At 43.4% G+C, this 25,341-nt stretch overlaps 1 protein-coding gene across 2 annotated transcripts in view; it reads left to right on the plus strand.

Moving 5' to 3' along the window:
* The window catches only part of SPATA17 (spermatogenesis associated 17), a 262,006-nt gene extending 241,740 nt beyond the window's left edge, over positions 1-20,266 (plus strand). The window contains exon 10 of one of the 2 annotated variants that reach the window (XM_068232905.1): positions 20,063-20,266. In XM_068232905.1, the coding sequence (XP_068089006.1) occupies positions 20,063-20,143 (81 nt within the window). In that variant the 3' untranslated portion in view covers positions 20,144-20,266. Of the gene's footprint in view, positions 1-551; positions 647-20,062 lie in introns of those variants that run through there. The other variant, XM_068232904.1, reaches the window with a different exon arrangement.
* The last annotated feature ends 5,075 nt before the right edge of the window (positions 20,267-25,341 follow it).

Below are 25,341 nucleotides of genomic sequence, written 5' to 3' on the forward strand. Positions count from 1 at the left end.
GTATTATGAAAGGTGATGTCTGGGAATACTACTGGGAGTTAAAAATTATTGGCGCCAAGCTCCTTCAGTGGCTGTAATATCATCAACGCCTGTTCGCCGGGGCCAGCGCCGGTGTCACCCTACTCCGTGTGAAAAGTGCAAAAGAAGCATTAAGGCCTGACGTGACTACTTGAAATAAGTGATATTAATGGAGCTGTATTCGTGTACGACAAGGCCAGCGCACCCCTCTCACGCCGCGGACAGATGGGGAGAAAGTCAATACTCTTTTATTACTTTCATCTGACCTACATTTTGCTCTACAAGTGCCAAGCCCACTAATTGGTTTCACTTGTAAGGAAAATTTGCCCCCGACCAAACCCCGGGGTGGATCAATCAATCTCTTTTAGGGTGGCTTAGTGGTCTCTTGGCAATTGGAATAAAATCTGTGTTAGGTCGGTAAAAATGACTGTAGTAGGCAGATCCGCCACATTAATATATCTAATGCGTTCCGTGAGAAAGAGTTAAAGCCCGTGACTTTTTTTTTTTTCTTTGCTCCCTTTCTGGCTAAACAGCTCAGCAGTTTTTCGCCAGTCTTGTCAAGTGAGTCAACGAGATTTCCATTTACAGCGTTGTGGCGGCGAGAGGAGAGTCGATAAGGTACACGCTGGAGGTCAACGGTCACGTCTTTAAAATAAAAAAAAATTCTGGCCAAATCAAGGCGTAATGTCTTCACAATTCTCGCAGTGCCTCTTGACTTGTGGCTGATCTGCCTTTTAATGTTTGATCGAGATAATTCTGTATATGTTATGACACAGCCATACAGCAAACGCTCAAACAAAGCAATGTCACTTACCTTAATGTATATCTCCAGGCACAGAAATGAGACAGTGCAGCCCACGTAATGTTAGAATATTTATTTATAATAAATGTTGTCCACAAGTGTATCACAAAATATCTGGTGGACTACTTTGGCCCTTCCGAGTACAGAGCCAGAGTTCTGGAAGGTGCACAGGGGCCTGGGCCTGGGGCAGCTGCTGCCCAATGGGAGTGGCTGGAAATAGAAAAGGGTAAAATGCATATGCCAGAGAACATTGCAGATGGTAGAAGATGGGTAGCAACATATAGAATGGGGGAAGGGGGGGGGGCTGTCCAAGGAAGCTGTTCATGAAATGGTGGGACTGCTATACAGATATGTTGTGCATGGAAAGGGGGACTGCACATGGGATGGTCAGGGTGGGGCTGCTGCTACAAGAAAGGAAAAGTATAAATTCAACCTTGTCTACATGATGTCATACTTTAAATGTGTTTCTAACACCCCCCACCCTTACCCCACACAGTGGTCTCCTAGGCCTTGTTCACACATGCAAGCGCTGAGTGATTTATTGAGAGTTTTTTAAGAGCTTTTCCCTGCGCTTTGCGTTTAGATAATCGCTTTTCTAAGCGATTTTGCAGAGCGATTGAGATTTTCACTTCCTGACGTCAGTCAGGAGGTGAACTTGGCACGGAAAATAATAAATACAATTTATTTATTCTTAAAAGTGCTCAGGAAATCGCTATACAAAGCGCTTTTTCAAGCACTTTGCGATTTCCCTATACCTTCCATTGAGCCAAAGTGGTTATAAAATGGTACAGGCAGCGCTTTTTGAAATCGGAAAGCAATCGAAACACTCATGTGAGCACTCAAAGGGAATCATTGCATAAGCGCTTTTAGGGCGATTTCTAAAATCGCCAGCGCTTAAAACAATCTGCAAACGCTCATAGTGCGAACAAGCCTTTAGGGTGGGCACAATAAATAGAAGACAAAAGATCCAATTTTACAGCAATTTGATAACAATGATTGGATGTACAGAAACATCAAAAGCTTTATATATATGTATATATATATATATATATATATATATATATATATATATATATATATATATATATATATATATATATATATATATATATATATATAATCGAGCAAGAAATCTGAATCTTTTGGAATAGCTAAATCGAATTTCCTGTTTTTAATAACTATAAAAAAACTCCTTTGGGAGTGGTGGAAAAATCTGTACAATTTTTCAGAAGACTGATTGGTATAGAATAGTTTGTTTATTTCTTGATTTATAAACCCAAGAAACTTTTTTTCAATCAGTTTTTGATCATTTCTATTTTTTTTCATAACTGGAGAAAAAAAATGAACAGGAGTGTGATACATTGGTCAAAAATTGAATGTTTTTTTTCTCAAATTGAAAAGAAATATAAAAAAATGTTGTCTGTGGTCACCTTTATGCAGAGAAATAGGAATATGGTTATGCTGCTTTTATCGCCATACTTTTTAAAGGCAAATGTGTGTATTTCAAAAAATGTATGGTACAGTTTCAACAATTATGTAGACTTAAAGAGGAACTGTCACGAAAATCCTAAAATTTAAACACATACAAATAAGAAGTACATTTCTTCCAGAGTAAAATGAGCCATCAATTACTTTTCTCCTATGTTGCTGTCACTTACAGTAGGTAGTAGAAATCTGACATTACCAACAGATTTTGGACTAGCCCATCTTCTCATAGGGGGGTTCTCAGGGTTTTCTTTATTTTTAAAAGCACTTAGTGAATGGCAGTTGCTCCGTCCAACTGCCAAAATAGTGTGCAGCGAGCAGGGAGGCTGGCCAGCATCTTTGTATTAATCATTTTTAGAGAATGTCTTTATAAAGAATAAAGGCCATGCTGAGAATCCACCATGAAGACATGGACTAGCCCAAAACCTGTCGGTAATGTCAGATTTCAAAGACACTGACACTGAAACAAAAAAAAAATTATGATATAAGGATTTGTATGTGTAGTACAGCTAAGAAATAAAACATTAGGAGCAGAGTCACAAGTCTAATATTGTTTCCAGTACAGGAAGAGTTAAGAAAGTCCAGTTGTTGTCTATGCAAAAAAGCCATTGAGCTCCACGACTTTCAAAGTCGCAGAGAGCTTTGTCTATTGAAGCTTATTATCTCAAGTGTCTGGCACTGTGTTTTCTTTTTCTTTCCAGAGGACAGGTCAATAGTTCACAAGACTGCTCTGTAAAAACATTTAGAATGCTGAGTAGTGTGTAAACTGCAAATATTAGAGAGTGATGCAATGTTATAAAAAAAAACAATCTATAGCTGAAAATAAAAATATGAGAATATTTTCTTTGCTACTAATCTTCTAGTAAATATCTGTTCTACACCACCAATTCATTATATAATAAAAAAAATTGCTTCAGTTTCTCTTTAAAGAGGAACTGTAGTGAAAATAACGTAATAAATAAAATTGTTTATTTTTTTGCAATATAAATTTATAGATTTATTAGTCAGTGCTTGCCCATTGTAAAATCTTCCCTCTCCCTGATTTACATTCTGAAATTTATCACAGGTGGTGACCTCTTTAATCTGCCAGGTGATCTGTATGGAATAGATGTGCAATCTTGCGCTAATCTGTGCTGGTGGTGTGAACAAGGGTTGTGTAACTTCCGCGATCACCTGCAGCTCTTCAGCCCGGCTGTTGAACAGGATAGATGGAAAGGAAGAGAAAAGCACTTTGATCGTGTAGTATGTTCAAAAAGATTTAATTCGCACACAATAAAAACATTGCACTTACTAAAAGGGACATTAAAGAGACACTGAAGGGAAAAAAAAAATATGATATTATGATTTGAATGTGTAGTACAGCTAAGAAATAAAACATTAAGATCAGATACATCAGTCTAATTGTTTCCAGTACAGGAAGAGTTGAGAAACTCCAGTTGTTATCTCTGTGCAAAAAAGCCATTAAGCTTTTAGACTTTCAGAGTCGTGGAGAGGGCTGTCTTCTGACTTTTATTATCTCAACTGTTAGTGAACAATTTTCTTTTTCTCTGCCAGAGGAGAGGTCATTAGTTCACAGACTGCTCTGAAAGACTCATTTTGAATGCTGAATGTTGTGTAATCTGCACATATTATAGAATGATGCAATGTTAGAAAAAACACTATATACCTGAAAATAAAAATATGTGAATATTTTCTTCTGCTAATCTTCTAGTAATTATTCATAGTACACAACCAATTCATTATATCATATATATTTTTTCCGCTTCAGTGTCTCTTTAACCACTTTACCCCCGCCCGTACGAATTTCTCCGTCCCTTTTTCCATCCTTTCACCCCCAGGGACGGAGAAATCCGTACTTTCCGCGCTCCCGCCGCTGCCCGCACTCCCGCTCGCTCTAGCGCGCACTCCCGCTCGTAAACACGCCGCTCGCCCGGAGATCAATGAACGGGAAAATCCATTCCCGTTCGTTGATCTAAGCCCCGCAATGATCCGCTGCTTTTCCGATAAGCAGCGCGATCATTGTGAAAAAAAAAACTTACCCAGCCTCCTAGTACTTCCTACAAGCATCCGGAAGGACGCTTGGAGGTTGCATTAAACAAAAAGTTACTGTTGCCATCTTGTGGCCAAATAGTAAAACTACACCCTAAAGCATTTTTCGCATACAAATTCATTACTTATACACAAAAAATTAACTCATTACCTCCCACACTCCCCTTTTTTTTTTTTTTTGCAATTAAAAAAAATAAATACAAAATTTACAATTAAAAAAATACATAAATAGTTACCTCAGGGACTGAACTTTTTAAATTTTTATGTCAGGAGGGTACAACACTGTTAATTTATAAACTATGGGCTTCTAATTAGGGATGGACGCAAAACTGAAAAAATGCACCTTTATTTCCAAATAAAATATTGGCGCCAAACATTGTGATAGGGACATAATTTAAGCGGTTTTATAACCGGGACAAATGGGCAAATACATTTCATGGATTTTAATTACAGTAGCATGCAGTATTTAAAAACTGTAATGGCCGAAAACTGAAAAATAATGAATTTTTTCCCACATTTTTCCTATTTTCCCATTAAAACACATTTAGAATAAAATAATTCTTGGCATAATGTCCCACCTAAAGAAAGCCTAATTGGTGGCGGAATAAACAAGATATAGTTCATTTAATTGTGATAAGTAATGATAAAGTTATAGACAAATGAATGGAAGGAGCGCTGAAAGGTGAAAATTGCTCTGGTGCTCAAGGGGTAAAACCCCTCAGTGGTGAAGTGGTTAAAGACGCATCTCAAGGGTGAACCCTTAGCAAACCTCAGGGTGGTTCCTGTCACAGTCACTGTAGCCAGTAGTGGTCGCTCCCAGCTGAAAGGGGGAAAGCAGGCCAACACCCTGGTGAACCTCTGCCAGTGACGTCACGACCAGTGGTGGGCCGAAATTTTGCACATGCGAATTTGCAATTACGATTCGTAATTGTAATGCAAAATGTCAGGGAAAATCGTAATTGATTTAGCATGTAATAGTAATTTTTCATAATGTTGCGTAATTTTTCATGTAATTTCCGCAAAATTTTACATAATTTTGAGCCGACTTTAGTGGTTAATAACAAAGCCCCCATACATGCTATTGCTACCAAAATTGCTACATATGTTAACACGGTACAGACACTTTTTTGCTACTATCTATATACTGTATGTTAAAAATGTTAAAAATGCAAAGTCATTGTTCTGAATTTAAAAACCATTATTACTTTGCATTTTTTAAATCGATTTTCTCAAAAACTACAAGGTCTTTTTGGAAAATTATTTGCTGTCAGTAGCATGTATGGCTGTAGAGGACAAGGGGGGGGGGGGGGAAGGAGGGGGAGAGCACACTCAATAGACAATTTGAGAAAAATTGTTAGCCAACCGTGGAATAATCTCACCTGAGATTCTTGCCGATTAGCCCATATGGGTTGGTCGGCTGAAGAGCTTTTGTCCCACTTAGAACCGGGGACCAGGTCTTTCCAGCGATCTTCCTCCACAAGATGTACTGGCACATATGCTCCTCCGTCCACTGAACTTCAGTCCTGGATCAGATGTATTTCCACTCCTCGCAGATGCTACCTACCGCTATAGGCGGCTGCATTTATGCATAGGAGTGTCTGCACAGAGGTGTCTTGGATCAGATTTGTGCCTATAATACTCCACGCAGCTCTGTATGCTTTACACTTGTAAGCCACAGGCTGCTGGAGCTCTTGGAGCCAGGAACTGGCTGTTTGTGTGAGGAGTAATGGCTGAGAGAAACTCCACACTGCGTGTCTCAGGTGAGATTATTCCACGGTTGGCTAACCATTTTTCTCAAATTGTCTATTGAGTGCGCTCTCCCCCTCCTTTTCCCCCCCTTGTCCTCTACAGATATCTTCACCACCCAGAGTGGCTTTTAAAGGAGCAGCACCAACTAACATACTTTGTCTATACTTTACATCGGTATTGCCAAGATCGCTCCCTCTGTCGAGTACAGAGGTCAAACAACCCTTTCTTCCTCAGTAGCATGTATGGGGCCTTTGCTATTCGCTGCCAAAGTTGACATGAAATTACGTGAAAATTACATGAATTTTTAAGTGAAATTAGGAATGACTATACAAAATCAATTAAATGTACAAATCGTAATTACGTATAGGCGAAATTGCCAAGATGCATAGGTGGTTGCCATGGCCACCCTGTGGGTTGAGTGAATTGGGATGTCTTTGAGACCGGACATGCCGCTAGTATCATGCGTGATTTGCGGCGAATGATAGGCCGATCCAGGTCCTGCCCCCCCATTAGGATAGGCGCAGTTCGGTGCCGCGCACATTGTACACAAAGCGCTCGATTGGAGGAAGGGAGAGCTGTCACGTACGGTGGGAGGAGCGGACCGGTGACGTCACGCACGGTTTGGATACAAAGTGCGGCCATGATTCAGCGCAGTCACCGGCCTCTGCACCCCCGCAAACACCTCTGATGAGACAACGTATGTTGTGAAACAGCTAAGTAGGGGGGAGCGCTCTCCATCGGGGGCCTCCTCTGGTTTTTATCATCTGCTGCCAATAGACTTTTTTTTATGGCAGCACGAGCACTGGTGCCCGCCTTCTCTATTAATCTTTGATGATGGAAATTGCGAATATTTACGGAAAAATTTGCGTAATCGTAATTAGCTGATTACGATCATCACTAGTCACGACGCGTTTTGGAAAGCCAAAACGTGTCGGGACATCACGGCCACCATGTCACAGTTTTGATAGAGGGTTGCAGTCAGGGTTACAAAACTGTGTGAGTGCTTCTGAGATGCAGTGTGTGGGGGACAGAGATGGAGATGGCTTTCCACTCAACCTCCCTCCCTCTTTTCCCTATTGGAGGGAGGTGTGGCCAAGAGGTGGGGGTATGGTCCAGACTCCAAAAAGACCACTGGTGCAAGGAGGTCCTCTCAGGAGAGGTCATATTCTGTAGTAGGCAATCTGTAAGTGAGTATGAAAAGGGTTTGGAGGATAGGGGTCTTTTCTTTGCATTAGGTGAAAAATGATGGACAAAAACTGTGAACCTGGGCAATCACAGTATAAGAAGATTCTGGATAAAAAATATCATACAAGCTCAATTGAGAAAAACTAGCCTGGGATTAAACTCCTCTACAACATATGTTACAGCCAAATAACATCATGCAAACAGCATGTCTCCCTTCTTCCCTTCCACCCTTAACCCCCCCAAAGCTATGATATGATAGCCCTGCAAGTACAAACTGGTGCAAAATAACGGTAATAAAAAATCAGTAGTTTTACAGATATTCTAATATATCTAATTCAGAAGAATATCGGTAATTTTACCAGTATCTTACTATGTCCTAACCTTACACTATTCTCACACAGAACCCTCTTCTTGATGCCGAACACAAACGGCAGCTCCCTTGGTGGGCGGCTAACCTTAACACCCCCCCCCCCCAACTGCAAGTGTATGCCTAAGCCTCAACGCCACCCACGCGACTATCCTGTAAGACCCATCCCCCAGGCAACGTCATAGGCACCCATTGCAAAAAAAATTGTCTATCACTGTAAAATTGGGCACGGGACTCACCTGATAAAATAGCGCATTAATGGCTGCAATTTGCAGCGCGGGTGGCCCCCGGTGCCTGCTATTTTATCGGGCAAGTCATTGTGCGCAAATTTACAGTTATAGCCACATTTTTTAATGGGCACTGATGGCAGTGCCTAAGTATAACAAGACCACCCCCAAACCCCCACCGACCTGCCCCCCCCTCTCTATATCCACAGTCTTCCAGTTCCGCTACTGATATAAATACCTTTTAGTTCGGCAGTAGGAACAAGAAAGATAAAATTAGAGATCATATGTAATAAAGTATAAAATGATGCAGTTTTGTTCTGCCCTCCTAGTGTGCTTCCTATGGCACCGGCCCTCAAGTGTCTAATGGTGACTTCCAGTAAAGCTCGGTAACATTATTGTACATGGCATTAACCTCAGCCGTTCCTCTGCTGCTTTTACATAAACCTCGGCGGCACTGTTGTGAAGATGAGATTCACGCACTTTATCTTTAATAGAGTTATAAAAGAATAATCGCTGTTACTTTGGCTTGGGAGGTGACCGAAAAATAACAGCCTCATAACATGGACAATGATTGGGGCTGGAGAACAATGAAGAACTTTTAATTTTCTGCTGTTGTTGGGTAGTAAAACTTTGCAAAGCTCATGTGTGTCGTGGCACGTCATAACAGGAACTGGTAATACGTAGTGCTATAGTAGTGGTCACTGGCGTAACAATAGGGCCTGCAGCCCCTGCTCCCGCGGGGAAGCCCGGCCCCCCCCCCCCCCCCCTGGAAGCCGCTCGGGCCGTTTTGTAGGGGTTGGAGGGGACACAGCATGAGGGGAAAGCCATGACCACATTCGGCGGGGAGGGGGGACGTTCCCCCCCCCCCTCCCTCACCTCGGAGCTCTCCTCTCTGCGCTCCCCTCCAGCTTAAATTAGAGTCCGGGCAGCGGCAGGCAGCAGACAGATACATACCTTCCGTGTGCTCCAGCGTGCGTTCCTCTCTCTAGTCTCTGACGCAACTTCCTGTATAACAGAGAGCGCACGGAAGGTATGTATCTGTCTGCTGGTGAGGGAGGGGGGGGAACATCCCCCCTCCCCGCCGAATGTGGCCATGGCTTTCCCCTCATGCTGTGTCCCCTCCAACCCCCACAAAATGCCCCCAAGCGGGCCCCAGGGGGTGAGGCGCTCAAATTCTGCAGGGGAGCCCGTTGGGGCCTAGTTACGCCCCTGGTAGTGGTGCAACTACAGTCTTGTGACAACTTTTAGTAATAAGAAATTCTGGAGAATTTGGCTCACTCCAAGCCAATCCAAGTGGCCTTCCAGAAGTTGGCCCTTCTCTGTCAGAAGTGGCTTGCCACTTTTATTAGACTTCAGAGCAGGAACGGACAAAAATGGCTGATGTGCTTCAGATGGCAGTCTGTCTTTACTCATAGCCAATTAATTGCACATCATTTTAAAGTGAACCAGAGACGAAGCACCCTCATGTATTTTACCATATATATCAATGGGAGCATGACAGTAAACACCTACTCTGCTCTTTGTTTCCTTTTTCAATGCTTAGTCTGCCTGTTATCAGCTCTGAAAAGAATCCCCAACTGAGCATTCAGTCTAGCTTTGCCCTGAAATATTATAGCTGAGTTAGTCTCTGTGATGTCTTTTCAAGCCCAAGTCTGCCCCCCTTCTGGCTCTGCTTTCCTGCTGTGTAGCCTCGTAGCAGGAAAGCAGAGCCAGGAAGAGGCGGGCTTGATCTTGAAAAGACGTCACAGAAGACAGACTCCGCTATAATCCTTCGTGGCTGAATGCTCAGTCGGAGATTTTATCAGAGCTGCTGATAACAGGCAGAACAGTGAGAGCAGGGTAGGTGTTTTCTCTAATGTTCCCATTGATATATATGGTAAAATACATGAGGGTGCGTTGTCTCTGGTTCACTTTAAGAACTAGCTGTGAAGGCCCATACTCACTGAACAATTTTCACGCAAACGATTTTTCACGGTATTGCGCAACATCGTTTAACAAAAGTTTCTTAAACCATGTTCAGTGACGGCTGATTGCAAGTGATAATCATTGGCTTTGAACGACCGCCATGATGGAACCAATCGTGGGCGGTCATACCGATCGCCTTTGACCCCCAAGTTAATTACCGCTATCATTCAACGACATATTTGCATCGAAAATGCCATTTTTGATTTTGACAAATTTTTGGGAAAATTAGCTTGTATTTTTGCATTCTTGCGAAAACACGAAAATGTTTTATTTTTAAGCAAAAATGTGAAAAATCTATATTTTAGAGCAAAAAATTACGAAAATCAAGGCAACACAGAACATTTTACTGTGACAACTTTTACAATGAAAAATCAATATTTGTAAAAGTTTGCAAAAGGCATGAAAACGCAAAAAATAATAAAACAAATTTTTGCTTTAAAATCGAATTTAACATTATATTTGCAAAAATGAATGCAAAAAGAATATTGGCATTTTTTTCTCATCACTGCTACTAATATGTGACAATTGTCATATCAAGTTATACTACTGAATGGAGGCTCCCAAAATATATAAAATAATTAAAAACAGTTTAGAAGGAGAGGTAATGTTGGCTTACCGCTTTCAAAGAAACCATGCGAATGTGGTGAAAGATTTCACATTTATTGCAATAAAACAATAAAACACAAGGAGAACACGTTTTGTGTGTTTGCCCCGATTCTTTATTTCAATAATGGAAAAGTACCAATGGCGAGTATCTGTCAGGCTCGAGCTCCTCTACAGACAGGGCCGAGGCAGAGGCGAGGGAGGCTCCAGCCTCAGGGCGCAGCGTAGGAGGGGCGCACAACTCTCTCAGCTATCATTCCTCTATTGTGTTTGAATGAGAAAGAAATACGAAAAAGGGATACATGACAGTGACTGCAAGCCAGATAACTAGAGATTAAGTTGTTGAGGGGGGGGGGGGGGGCAGCTGGGCTGCCTCTTAGTCTCTTTTTTTCCTTCGATTTGTAGCAATTTAGCTATAAACATCCCGTTAATTTGCCTACAAAGGCAATGAATATAGGCCCACTTTAAAGTGATCCCGAATGGAAGCTCAGGATCAAAACCAGATAGATACCTTAAAAGAGGGAAGCCTCAGAATCTTATCGAGGCTCCCCTCGCTGCTGTAAAGCCCCCAGTTGCACAGCGCAGTCTCCCTTCACAACAGGGCCGCGCAGCTCTTCTCCTGGAAGTGGGTTTGCACAGTAGCTGTGTGAGCCCACCCGTGCATGCACAGAAGCATGGAGCCCGCGGCCACGCTGGAGGAAGAAGAGCTGCGCGGGCGGCCCCGTTAGGATTAGTAACAATGCATTGTAGCTAATCTTCTATGGGGCCGCGCTCAGCAATGGGGAACAACACAGCAGGGAGGAAGCCTCAATAGGATCCTGAGGCTTCCCTCTATTTAAAGCAGGAGGATTAGCCATACTATGCCAGGGAAAAAAAACGTATATAAGTAGATAAATACTTGATCTACTTACATAACACTTGTATTGTACTGTCCACGTTTTGAATTTCAGGGAATTTTATATAGTAAATGAAGAGAATTCTGTTCCTGGTGGGAACCATGTCTTTTGCCAACAGTTTGAGGCTAAATCCTGATGTCATTTCTTCCCTTAAGTTTTTTTTCTTTTCTCCTCCAATCGCTGAGTCGCTTGTAAACACAAGTGAGCAGAGGATCATGTTTCAGGTAGGCAGCTAGGCAGGGAAATAAAGGGAAGAGGAGGAATATATTATAGATAAAAAGAACTCCCTGCATCCAACTGAATGGCAATGGCTATTAAAGGGCCAGTGCTCCTAAGGCATGTGATAACTCCAAACCATAACAGCAGAACAAGTTTTGAATGCAGGATTAGCATCTTTATCACTTAATACATTCAGACCAGTTGCTGTTGAAATTTGATTTTTACGGTGACAATCCCGCTTTAAGTATCTAATTATGTGTACCGGAGCTCCGGCTCTACTCTTTAACCACCCTGGCGTTCTGATTAAATCGCCAGGGTGGCTGCGGGAGGGTTTTTTTTAAATAAAAAAAAAACTATTTCATGCAGCCAACTGAAAGTTGGCTGCATGAAAGCCCACTAGAGGGCGCTCCGGAGGCGATCTTCCGATCGCCTCCGGCGCCCAGAATAAACAAGGAAGGCCGCAATGAGCGGCCTTCCTTGTTTTGCTTATATCGTCGCCATAGCGACGAGCGGAGTGACGTCATCGACGTCAGCCGACGTCCCGACGTCAGCCGCCTCCGATCCAGCCCTTAGCGCTGGCCGGAACTTTTTGTTCCGGCTACGCTGGGCTCAGGCGGCTGGGGGGACCCTCTTTCGCCGCTGCTCGCGGCGAATCGCCGCAGAGCGGCGGCGATCAGGCAGCACACGCGGCTGGCAAAGTGCCGGCTGCGTGTGCTGCTTTTTATTTCATTAAAATCGGCCCAGCAGGGCCTGAGCGGCAGCCGCTGGCGGTGTTGGACGAGCTGAGCTCGTCCAGACCGCTCAGCTGGTTAAGCTGATCACCACTGTTTAGATATAATGGTCTCCCAACCTCCAGAAAAGTACCACTATTTCCCCCCTTTATAGAAAGCCCAGGTGACTTTCGCAATTTTATTTCCAGAGCTATTGTGGTACAGGATAAACTGTAAAAATCTCTTGAAATGTCAATTGTGTTTCCATTTTTATTCATGTACAATGTTTATTTTATCATTACATTTTTATGACTTTTGTCTCTCACTGTGACTTATCTCAAATCATATGTTGTAGTTATCATGGAATAATGACTAAGTCATATTACTAAATAAGGAAAAACATATTTATAGCACAAGTCATTCTTCTGCGCGTCTGTTTTTTAGCAAACTCCAAGAAGCTGCCACCAACTTCGATGCTAAATCTTTTTTCCTTTTTTTTTTCTGCGTGTGTATTTGGCCTTCTCATCAACATATGCTCTGACATATAATTACCAGCTGTTTTATGCTATAAATTGTAGGCGGAATCATCCTCCAGGGTGGCAGTAATGCGAGGACTAGACTTAGAGCGTGCCATAAGGCCCTCGGTTGCCTTGGCAACGGGGGCAGTTGCAGAACCAAGACCCAGAATGACTAAAAATATTGAGAATCTCTCCAACGTCGAGAGGATGAGGTCAATGCCGCCGCTGCCTCAACGCTTGCATTTATCATTCGTGAACCAAGGGCACCGCCGAAGAGAGAGTTCGCAGATAGTTTTAACAACTTTATACGTCCCTCAAGATGCTCGCTATATGCTAAAATTAAAAAAAAAAAGGGACGGCTCATTCGTTTGCCAAGTCTGTTGGCTAAATTTGCAGAGCCACCGAGAGCTAATTTTACCTTTTTAACTAACTTTGCTACCTCGTCCACTTGTTACAATTTATCTTTGCTGTTGAGGAGTGTTCCTGTTTTCTTTATTTTTGTGGAATCGGTCAATTGCACCATTACCTTGTTAAATCGCATAGGTTTAATTAAACCGTATAAATTAACATTTTTCTTGAAGCGAGAGATCTCTCCCGTTCTCCCATTCTGGGTGATTGCTTCTCCTCTTCCATGTGTGACTGGGGAATCTCTGCAAATTTTAAAAGTTTAAATGCTTTTTAGAAGTCATCAGTTCACATCCTTTAGGGGGCCCTGAAAATCGTTTTTTTTTTAATTCTGCAAATGTCAATTTCTGGGAATCTGGATCAAAAGTCACATAGGAAAATTCATCAGATTTTACTGGTTAAAAAAAAAAAAGTAACGATTCAGCAACTTTCATAAATATATTAAAGCCCAGCCGCCAGCAGACAGCTAAATTTATACAGATGAAAAACACATAAAAAAGGGGCACCTTTACATGTTTTTTATTCTCTTTGTAAATGGGCTACAGGCTCATCTCTGGTTGGCATTAATGAGGTTAGTTTCACTATAGTTTTAATGGGATTTTTGTTTTTTTGCCAGACTTCTTGTGTTTGTTCCCATAGGTATATTTTTAAGTGACTTGTCTAGCTTTATAAATATCACAACCCACAGATTTTTAATGGGATTGAACTCTGGGGTCTGGGTTTAAAGTACTCCAGCCTCTTTAACCTGTTACCAGCTTCAATACAATTATTTTGTTTAAGATTAGTGCACTGCTTTTGACCTAATCCAGCAGAACAGGTTGTGCTGTAAATTCTTGGAATGCTTTGATGTCTCTCTGCTAACAGAGGATGTGGAAACTGAAATCAGAAGTCCTCTGCTATTGTCTTACACTGCCCCCTAGTGACAAGGGGCTGTAAATACACATTACAGCAGTACTAATTAGTAGCAGGGGAGCAAAAGGAGATAGCGAGCGTTATAGGAGGTAACGCTCGCTATTTGTTATAGCGAATCAACGCCTGTACTGTATGTCAATGTCCTGTCTCCCCTGCAGTTCCCACACAATTTAATGCATGCGTTATGCAACTGACCATTGTGAATCCAACCTAACAAATAAAAAAAGCACCACTTGGCACATTATGTCAAACAGCAATTTGATTTGATTTTTTTTTTTTCGGACTCATTCTGTCGAATTTACAGAGCTCTCCAGTGCATCAGAAAAACAGTAAATTACCACCGCCATGTTTCTTAGTAGGTACTATACACTCTAAATTGCACCTTCATGGGCTCTGTACCACATATATATTTCTTGTGTTTTGTACCAAACTTCTCAACTTTTGATTCACCATTCCAATGTAAAAATGTTTATCTCAATAGATCATCTCAGCATTTTAAAGTGGATCTCAACTCAGAACCTCCTCTATGCTCTCAAAAATGTCACCATTACTATTCTATGGGCCTGTTCACAGTACTGGGTTGTAACAGATCACGTTATTCCATCCCCCCCCCACCCCCCCCCCCCACACACACACACACCACCCCCTATTTGGAATGATCGTACAGCACCTGACAATTTACTTTGCTTCATTTAATGTTCTCACTCAGCAATATGCAGCAACCTGAGACATGTCATGCTGCAGCTCAACACAATAGCACGCTGGCTGGCTGCGAGTCTGTGACAAGCATACTGCTCACCTTCAGCCATCCTCCATTCCTCCTGAGTCAGGACAGCAGTGTCACCGCCACCTCCTCCATTCTGCTTCCTCACCCACTGTCAGACTCCTCACACAGCACAACAAGCTGCTTTTCCCCAATGATGACCTCTTCACCTCACTCTCCTCTTACTTCTCCTCCTACTCCGACTGCAGGCTGTTAGTGTAAACACAGTACAAACATGCTGCCCATGTAATCTCTACACCTGATGCAAGTGTTTCACCTTGCTTCATGGAAGAACTCGCTGGCGTTCCAGGCGCAGGTGGCTATTGCACTATTGAAAATAAGCCGCAGCAGGGGAATGTAGGATCGTTGAGGACTGGCCCGGGCACAGGACAGCTGCAGGGGGCTAGTAGATGCCCCAGGTAAGTGAAACTTTTTTTTTCTTTAGTTGGCTTGAAGAGAAACTCCGACCAAGAATTGAACTTTATCCCAATCAGTAGCTGATACCCCCTTTTACATGAGAAATCTATTCCTTTTCACAAACAGACCATCAGGGGGCGCTGTATGACTGATATTGTGGTGAAACCCCTCCCACAAAGAAATTCTGAGTACGTATGCATGTGTGTTCTATTTTAGTGTTTTCAAATCTAAATAAAAAAATAATAAAAAAGAGAGGTAAGTGCTTACCTCTCCAGAAGATGTAGACACCAGTTCAGCTGGAAAAGAAGTTTTTCTTCAAAAAGCAATCTGACAACGCGTTTCACGGGTCATGGCCCGCTTCCTCAGGTCTATACAAATTGCCTTGATAGCATAGGGGATAGAGTGAAGGCGATTACCTCTCTTTTGTATTATTTTTTTTATTTTTTATTTTAAAACGCTAAAATAGAACACACATTGGGCGCCTCCATCCTACCCATTACCAGTCAGACCTCCTTTGGAGGTAATAGCTTTGCAGTTTTCCTGGAAAGTGTATCATACTACAGGAAAGCGACCATCCAGTATCCAGCAGGCCCTGGAGTACCGAGCGGGGACGGTGAATTCCCTGCAGGCCTATACGGTGGTTGCACCTTTGTGAGTATATATCCATATACTTTTATCCTCCCTATACCTGGCAATACTGCACCATTGGGCTCCCGGCCTCTCCCTACTTCTCACCTAGGTATTCTTGGCCCTTACAATTATCACCAAAGAAAAGAAAAACCTATATGCCAAAGATAGTATTTAATCATATTAACCTCCTTAGCGTTAACCCCGTGCTGGACACGGGGTAAGCCGCTGCGGAGGATTGCTCATGCCCCGCTGGGCCGATTTGCATTTTTATTTTTAATACACGCAGCTAGCACTTTGTTACTTACGATCGCCACCGCTCCGCGCCGATTTGCCGCTACCCGCCACGTTAGAGGGTGCCCCCCCACCGAGACCCCGTGCGCTGCCTGGCCAATCAGTGCCAGGCAGCACTGAGGGGTGGATCGGGACTCCCTCTGACGTCACGACGTCGATGACGTCATCACGCCCGTCGCCATGGCAACGGGGGAAGCCCTAAAGGAAGTCCCATTAAGAACGGGATTTCCTGCTGGGCCTTGTCGCCGGAGGCGATCGGAGTGGGTGCGGGGATTTCGTTGCTCAGCGGCTATCATGTAGCTAGCGCTAGACTAGTTACATGATTTAAAAAAAAAAAAAATTAAAAAATAGTGCTGCGCTGCCTCCCTGGCGAATTTAATTGACCGTCAGGGAGGTTAAAGAGGACTTCCATCCTGAAAAATAAAATCCTGCAGCACTGCTGAAATAAAAAAGTTATATTTACCTCCGGAGTCTTGTCCCACAAAGCGGCTATTTACTGCAGTAAATAGCAGGGCGTTTATTCTCGGAGGAGAGAGGGGAGGCGGGGCCAAGCGGCGGAAGTAGAGTAATGCGGAGACTTCGGGGACGCTTTGTGGGACAAGACTCCGGAGGTAAATATAACTTTTTATTTCAGCAGCGCTGCAGGATTTTATTTTTCAGAATCATGGAGGTCCTCTTTAAATTACTAATTGACTTGTGTAGCACTGATATATGTCATAGCAATTTTTTGAGCGAAAATGGAATAACACTTTAAACTTAGGGTTAGTGCTTGCACCATATTCAGGACTGAAAGCCTATTTTCCACAGTCAGCTTTTTTTCCAGCATGGCATTAACATAAATAGCCACTGCACGGCGTGTATTAGGAGGAATAAGAAGACCCGTAGATGGACGTTTGAGGCTCGGCCCGGGCAGACACACATTACCCTAGTCACACATCTGTTCTGTAGAGCGCGGCCGGCACACAGCTCTCTCATTTACAAGGTGAGCTAGGAGTCATATTACATAATCCACCACAATTTATGAGAATAAGAAATATCACTTTATGTTTCTGGGCATTAATTAGAGGAAATTACTGGAAACAATCAGGAAATTGATGGCAATTGCTCCTGTTGCCAGAGAAACCGGACAGTTTAGGACCGCCGTTATGGAGATCATCGTAATTATCATTCATTACCGGTGGGGTTCGGGTGTATGGCTTAACCCCGACACGGCCAGACTGTTTTCATAAAATAAATATGATGCCATTCATACAGTATGTATGTTTTGAAGCAGCCATAGCCAGGATAGACTTACCATAACAAGAGAGAGAGAGTGAAGAACGTCTATATCAAATAGACGGAACTGAGCTCAGAACTTCCTCTCTGCTCTAAAAGAGAAGCAACAGCATAATAACCTTTACAGAAAAAAACATTTTTTTGTTACAGCTGATACAATTCCTGTAATAAATGTCAAGGAAGCAGACATAGGGATAAGATCCTGTGTTTACAAATTAGCTGCTCTGCGGTGGCCAGCTGACATGGCTGAGAGAGATCAAATTACAGTTATGTTTAGTCACAGATGAGGGGGAACTAGACAGGCTAAACTCTCTAAATACATACAGGGTGCATTTCTCTATGTTTTCCTTCTGTCCTGTGCAAGAGTTCAGGTCCACTTTAAAGAGAACCAGAGACTAAGAAGATATAGATTTATACATACATGAGGCTTCCTCCAGCTCCATAAGCCTGGATCGCTCCCGCGCCGCCGTCCTCCGCTGCCTCTGTCCACCGGTACCGGGTCCCGTACTTTCGGCCAGTCGACGTAAGCGCAGTGCGCTCCCTCCGTACTGCGCAGGCGCATGCGTACAAAGCCGGAGGGAGCCCCTGCGCATGCGTACAACTGGTCGCATCTGGTGGAAGTGACGGGACCCGGTACCGGCGGATCCAGGCAGCGGTGGATGGCGGCGTCGGAGCGATTCGTGCATATGGGGCTGGAGGAAGCCCCAGGTATGTATAACATCTTTTTTAATTTTTTAGCTATGGTTCGTCTCTGGTTCCCGTTAATATAATTCTTCCTGCTTCCCTTACCAATTACAAGTAAGGGGCCTCGCCCTCACCTTAGAAGACCTACCCTCATATTCAGTAGTGGAGCTACAGCGCCACGGTTCCCAGTACAAATTCTACACTGCACCCCCACACCCAGCACTGTATGAATTATAATGGTATTATACAGAACATCAACACCTGCTTTCCAAGGACACCCGCTAAGTGGCACAGGTGTAAAGAGAGAAAAATGAATGATGGTATGTTAGTGGTACTCAAAACACTTATGGAGGTCACTAGTCACTCTTCCTCTCTCTAAGGCAAGAGTTGTTATGGGTGGATGGAATTATGTTGGCCACTCTATTATGGGAGTGAGTTGTTGTGGGTGTTGTGCCGAAATTTTCGTAATTTCGTGTTTCCTTAATTACGGACACAAATTTTACCGCTACGACATGAATTCGTAATTTCGTAATAGCCATACAAACCGTAATTCAGAATTTCTTAAAGGGATCCTGAACCGAGAAAAATTATTTAAAATAAACATATAAGGTAACGTCAAATGAAGATTGCATGATGGTAACTAGGGTAGCAGATGGCAGAGTTTAATGGACATGTCAAGATTGTGGTTGCAATGGTATCTGGAAATTTGGAAAGAAATGAATGAGAATGTTATCAGCATGAGGATTTTGAAGCGGATTCTCTTAATAAATATCTGCCAGTGGAGATACAAATAGAAGAGCATAAGGAAAGTTGTACGAGGCAAGTGGCTTATCTGCATAGGTCAGTACTTGAGAAGGTCCTGCCTAGGAGAACACATGGAGAATGCGGCTGAACAGTTTGATCAGTTGATACATTAGTAAGGTTCTGATTTGCTGTTATGACTTTCTGGTTTAACGTGTGATCAGGACCAGGAAATAGGAGCCTTCAAACTAATCAATCTGATCACATGCTTCTCAGTGAGTTCTCCAAGGCAGGACCAACCCTAGTCAATACGCTTTTTTTTTAGTAGTGTTGGCATTGCGTGTTTGCAATTAACCTTTCGTGTCCACGTTTTCTGAAGAACCCCAACTTCTGATCACATTTGCCAGCAGTGAACCCATTACCCATAATACCCACCATGACCTTTAAACTAAGGTCATCTAAGATCGCCAATCAGAAGCAGGCCCAAGTGCACATGTGGCAATTTATGAATGCACAGGATCATGTTCATTTTTAAGGTGGCCACACACTATACAATAAAATGATCCGATTTTACGTTAATTCGATAAAAACAATCGGATCTCCCGAAAAAATCGAAAGGTTTTTTTTCATTCGACTGAAAAATCCGATCGGATTTCCCATTTTCTTTGATTTTAATCGATCCAGAATGCCAGATATTTTTCTTCAATCTTTCTAAAGATTGTATGGTGTGTGTTGGATTGTCAATTTATTAAAATACAAACCCTAGCAATTTTGTCAGAGTTTCCAATCATTTTTATCATAATTGGGGGAAAAATTTAACGTGTATGGTACATTGGTCATATTTTTGAAATGTTACAATCAGTCAGAAAAATTGATTGCAATTCTTAAATTGAACAGATATTTAAAAAATTGTATGGTTTGTGGCCACCTTTAGCCTGGGGAACGGCACATCGCCAAGTTTTCTCAACACTACCAATTAGCTCTATTCCTCATTTTTCTAATGCCTCTTTTGGTAAATATTGCCTAATTGTTATAAGCCCAGTTGTCTTGCCCGTGACCACTATATCAAAACCGTGACTTGAAGCAGAATCATGCTAAATGCTGTCCTAACAAAGGAAAAAAACCTAACGCTTTGTTCTTTTTTCTCGTAGGACTTTCAAGCCACCTTTACATCTATTCCACTTTTTGATAAGTACGGGCGGATGTACTCCAAGGCCGGCCATGCAGTATAAATTGTCGTCACCTGTGTGGCACGACACAAGATGCCAAAATAACCGGAGTATCTACCATTCAGTCTTTCCACCAAATCTGTATTACCAAGAAGCAAAAATAAAAGTATTTTGTGTGTGAAACAAGTTTTCTTCACTTGCGGTCCATCGTATGAAAGCTCTGGAAAGTCTGAACAAATGGCGCCTCCATGATTGGATGGTGCGTATAAAAAGTGTGACCGTGCCAGATAATCTATGCAAGTCAACCATCCTCCTCATGTCAATAACATGCAAATAATTCTGACCTGCAGGCAAATTTATTGCAGATTGTATGCAGGAATTGGGCCAATCAAAAGTAACAGGAAGTAGGCTTATCTTACATGACAAAATATATTCAGATCTGTGTGGTTTATCTCAAATAAGTTCAGCTTACAGTGTGTGTTCATGCCCGTTTCTAGGGCTTTGCCCCGGGGGGTGCATGAAGGTAGTCCGCAATGGGAGCATGACTTACCTTGCCGGGATCCAGAGCAGCAAAATGTGACACTACACCACATCTCCTTTTTGGACTTCGGTGTTTTTGTCACACTGCCTGGTAACAGCGCTCCCTGTAATGTCATCAACGCTGAAGACTAGTATGGAGATGTGGTGTAGTGTTTTGCTGCACTGGATTCCGGCTAGGTGATTCTCTGCTGCGCAATATCTGCATGCGCCCCCGCTCCGCACTCATGCTACCTTATGGGGGCACTCGGGCTACCTTATAGTGGGCACTCTGGCTACCTTATAGTGGGCACTCTGGCTACCTTATGGGGGCACTCTGACTACCTAATGGGGGACGCTTTGGCTACTTTATGGGGGCACTCTGGCTACCTTATAAGGGCACTCTGGCTACCTTATGGGGGCACGCTGTCTACCGTATGGGGCACGCTGGCTACCTCTTGGGGGGCATGCTGGCTACCTTATGAAGCACTCTGGCTACCTTATGGGGCACTCTGGCTACCTTATGAATCACATTGGATACCTTATGGGGGGCACTCTGGCTTACTTATGGGGACACTCAGGCTACTTTATGGGGCACTCTGGCTACCTTAGGGACTGCTGTACATGGAATGGGAGGGAAACCTTTGCACAGGGAATGTGAGGGGGACTACTGCACATGTATTGGGAGAGGGCCTCGTGCACATTTATTGAGAGGGGACTACTGCACATGTATTGGGAGGGGACTACTGCACATGTATTGGGAGGGGACTACTGCACATGTATTGGGAGGGGACTACTGCACATGTATTGGGAGGGGACTACAGCACATGTATTGGGAGGGGACTACTGCACATGTATTGGGAGGGGACTACTGCACGTGTATTGGGAGGGGACTACTGCACGTGTATTGGGAGGGGACTACTGCACGTGTATTGGAAGGGGACTACTGCACGTGTATTGGGAGGGGACTACTGCACGTGTATTGGGAGGGGACTACTGCACGTGTATTGGGAGGGGACTACTGCACGTGTATTGGGAGGGGACTACTGCACATAGTGCGAAAAACACAAGAAAGTTGTCCTAACTGCAAGAAAAGTATAAAAGTAAAGTCCAGCCTTGCGTGTCACATGATATTGATAAACATGTCACCTGGCTGGCCAATGTGAAGTAGGGAAAACATCCTGCCCTCTCATAGTAAACATGATCTGCAGGTGATGGCTGGGGGTCGTCTGAGGTCATCTTCCTGAATTGAAGGGGATTTATCAGACTTAGTTGATGCTGCGTAAAAAGAATTCTTAGGCAAGGGAAAATTGTCAGAATTGAGTCTAGAAATACAGTTCAGTAACTTGCTCTAAAAAGAGACTAGAAAAAGAAAACGGAATGTCGGACAGGAGGAGAGGGGACACTCACAAGGTAATTTGTGCATCCACATTTCGTAACATGATGACAATTTGTTATAATAGCAGACTATTGAATTTCACTCTAAGGCCACATACAGACATCAGACCATAGTCTTTGGAAAATGAAAGATCACAGACCAATCTTACCACCCTTCCTGTAGTATAAGAGCCATACTCTACACAGTCTTTTCTATGGAGCTGAACTCCACATCAGAAAAAAATCTTTGCTAGATGCTGCACACACAGATGCTGTACAGACACAAAAGATCAGTATCTGCAAATGATCTGTTCCTGCCAAAAATCCATTCCTGCAAATTGCAATGATAGTCTATGAGATCTGCAGATCATCATACACACATGATTTAACTGACATTCATCTGCAGATCAGATCCACCAGGATGGATTTGCAGATCTGCAGATCTGCAGATGAATGTCAGTTAAATCATGTGTGTATGATGATCTGCAGATCTCATAGACTATCATTGCAATTTGCAGGAATGGATTTTTGGCAGGAACAGATCTTTTGCAGATACTGATCTTTTGTGTCTGTACAGCATCTGTGTGTGCAGCATCTTGCAATGATTTTTTTCTGATGTGGAGTTCAGCTCCATAGAAAAGACTGTGTAGAGTATGGCTCTTATACTACAGGAAGGGTGGTAAGATTGGTCTGTGATCTTTCATTTTCCAAAGACTATGGTCTGATGTCTGTATGTGGCCTAAGGCTGGTTTCCCATCGGCAACCAACGTTTTGATAGCGGTGCAATTGGATGATCGTAACACATTGTCAAAAACAAGCTTTGGAGATGCCTGCATTAAAGCGGTATTGTCACCATAAAAATAAAATTTCAACAGCAACTGGTCTGAGTGTATTAAGTGATAAAGATGCTAATCCTGCATTCTAAACTTTTTTCTGCTGTTATGGTTTGGAGTTATTACATACTATAGGAGCACTGGCCCTAGTGCCAAACAGTGCCAAAAAGTTGAATGCTGGGAGTTCTTTTGAATGCTGGGAGTTCTTTTTATCTATAATATATTCCACCTCTTCCATTTATTTCCCTGCCTAGCTGATCACTTGTGTTTACAACAAGGCTGAGGTGACTCTGTGATTGGATGTGTAAATAAAAAAAAGACTTTGGGAGGAGGGCAGCTAATGAATACACAATGAGCAAGAGAAGGGAGGGGGGAAACAAGAGTCATGGAGGATATGATGTCAGCATTAGCTTGGCAAGATGGCCACTGCCTAGAATAGGATTTTCTGCTTTTCCTTTGTAAAATTCACAGGAATCATTACGTGGTCGTGGATAGCACAATACATCTGTTATGTAAGTAGAGGTAGTATTTATCTACTTATATATGTGTTTTTTATTTCTAGGTTAGCATGGGTGTCGCTTGTTCTTTAATGTTTTTGGTAGCAAAACACACCATAAGTGCAGCTCTCTACTGCTCACTTCCTGTGGTGGAAATAGGTATTGCAAGCATTTATTCCGTTGCAGAATTACATTGGCGTCCGCACATGCTCACCTTACCGCTAAAAGTTTAAAATATCTGTGTCACCATTGATTTACATGACTTCCGGTCAATGTGCGTTACCGTAGATGCTGCCCCTTAGTGTCACCCTGCGTTAAAAATAGGTAACACAACGCAATGAAGGCGCACCAGTGTAAAAGCGGCCTAGTATCATGGAGGGCTATTCTGCCTACTTTCTGTCTCCGGAGTCACCCTTTAAGCTAACTTTCCCTCTCTGCTGGGAGACTTTACTGCATTAAAGATAGGTCATTCTACCCCATTTAATTTGCAAGATAAAAACCCAACTTTTATTGAACATTCTGGCGGTCCCGCGCTGTAAAAGATGAGCGATGTAGGTGGCATTTTAAAAAAATACGCGCAGAAAAGTGTCAGGCTGGAAAACGGCATTAAATCTCCCCGCCGAAAAACTCTGTTGTCCTTTTGATCTTGTCACCATTTTTATGAATGTAACATTTTGAAAAGTTTGTCTTTCTGAACTGCAAGAGGAAATTAATTTCATTTAATACCGGTAAGTGAGAAAGAGGCCCTGGCGGACGCAGATTTAATTTCGCCAAATAAATGTGAGTGCTTTTCCCCCGGCGCGGCGGCGGAGGCCGTAAAACGTGGGTTTTCGTACACAAAACCTGTTGATGAATAAAAGGTGGTGGTAATTTTGAGCCGGCGGAGCTGTCTATTTGATTGCTGTCGCCGTAGAACAGTTCATCGCTTTACAATAATTCACTCTGTGCCGCTTTCTACCGCGGGAACGGCGAGATCCCATCAGGACGATTAGAAATGGCAAAAGGCTCTATCGGATTAAACTGGTTTTATTTATTGATAAAAATATCCCGCTGCGAGAGTTACACTCGCATTCATGGGGATTGCTTTTGTTATTGCGGCTGGTGGAGGTAAAAGAGCGCGTTGCGTGGAATAAGTTATGAGGGAGAGAGGACCTCCAAACACGTCGCCGCCCTGGATGAGTAGCATGCAGGCCCGGATTTACCTCACAGGAGCTTATAGGCACAGATGTCCTGGCACCTTAGACTCCGCCCTCCATGAACCTACAAACCCCTCACCATACTGCACTGCAAGTGCGCTGGCTGGCCCAGCTGTCAGTCCTCCCTTAGCTCCCTTGCCTGACATAGGTAGTTACAGGTGCCCCTTAGTATCAGGTAGCTAGAAGTACCCTCAATATAAAGTAGCTTGAGGTGCCCCCAAGTATTGGGTAGCCACTAGCCAGAGGAACCTCAGTATTAAAGAAAACCTGTACTGAAAAAAAGTTCCCCCGGGGGGTACTCACCTCAGTAGGGTGAAGCCTCTGGACCCTATCGAGGCTTCCCCCGTACTCCTGTGTCCCACGGGGGTCTCGCTGCAGCCCACGGAACGCACAGGTGACAAATCCGACAGCCTGTGCAATATTTACCTTTTCGGGCTCCAGCGGAGGCGCTGTTGCGGCTATTCTGACGGAGATAGGCGGAAATAGCCGATCTCCGTTGGGTCCGCTCTACTGCGCAGGCTCAGGAGACTTGCGCCTGTGCAGTAGAGAGGCCTGACGGAGATCGGCTATTTTCACCTAGAGGTACCTCTGACTAAAGGGAGATCTTGTCAGTGGAATGGTGAGAGGTGGCTGAGTAACCTCTCATTTACACTCTCATCATGACTCTGCATAGGGAAAAAGGGAGATGCTCAAGGATGGTACCACCTTTCCATCATCAGGCGTCTATAGGCACGTGCCTACATTGCCATATGGTAAATCCGGCCCTAGTGGAATGGGTACAGAGGGTTGAAGTGGCTGTAGGTGTATCCGGGCCCCTTCTCTAGAGGGCCTGGCTGGCAGTA

Source organism: Hyperolius riggenbachi, chromosome 4 (genome assembly GCF_040937935.1).
Source record: "Hyperolius riggenbachi isolate aHypRig1 chromosome 4, aHypRig1.pri, whole genome shotgun sequence".
In the NCBI taxonomy this organism is placed as follows: domain Eukaryota; kingdom Metazoa; phylum Chordata; class Amphibia; order Anura; family Hyperoliidae; genus Hyperolius; species Hyperolius riggenbachi.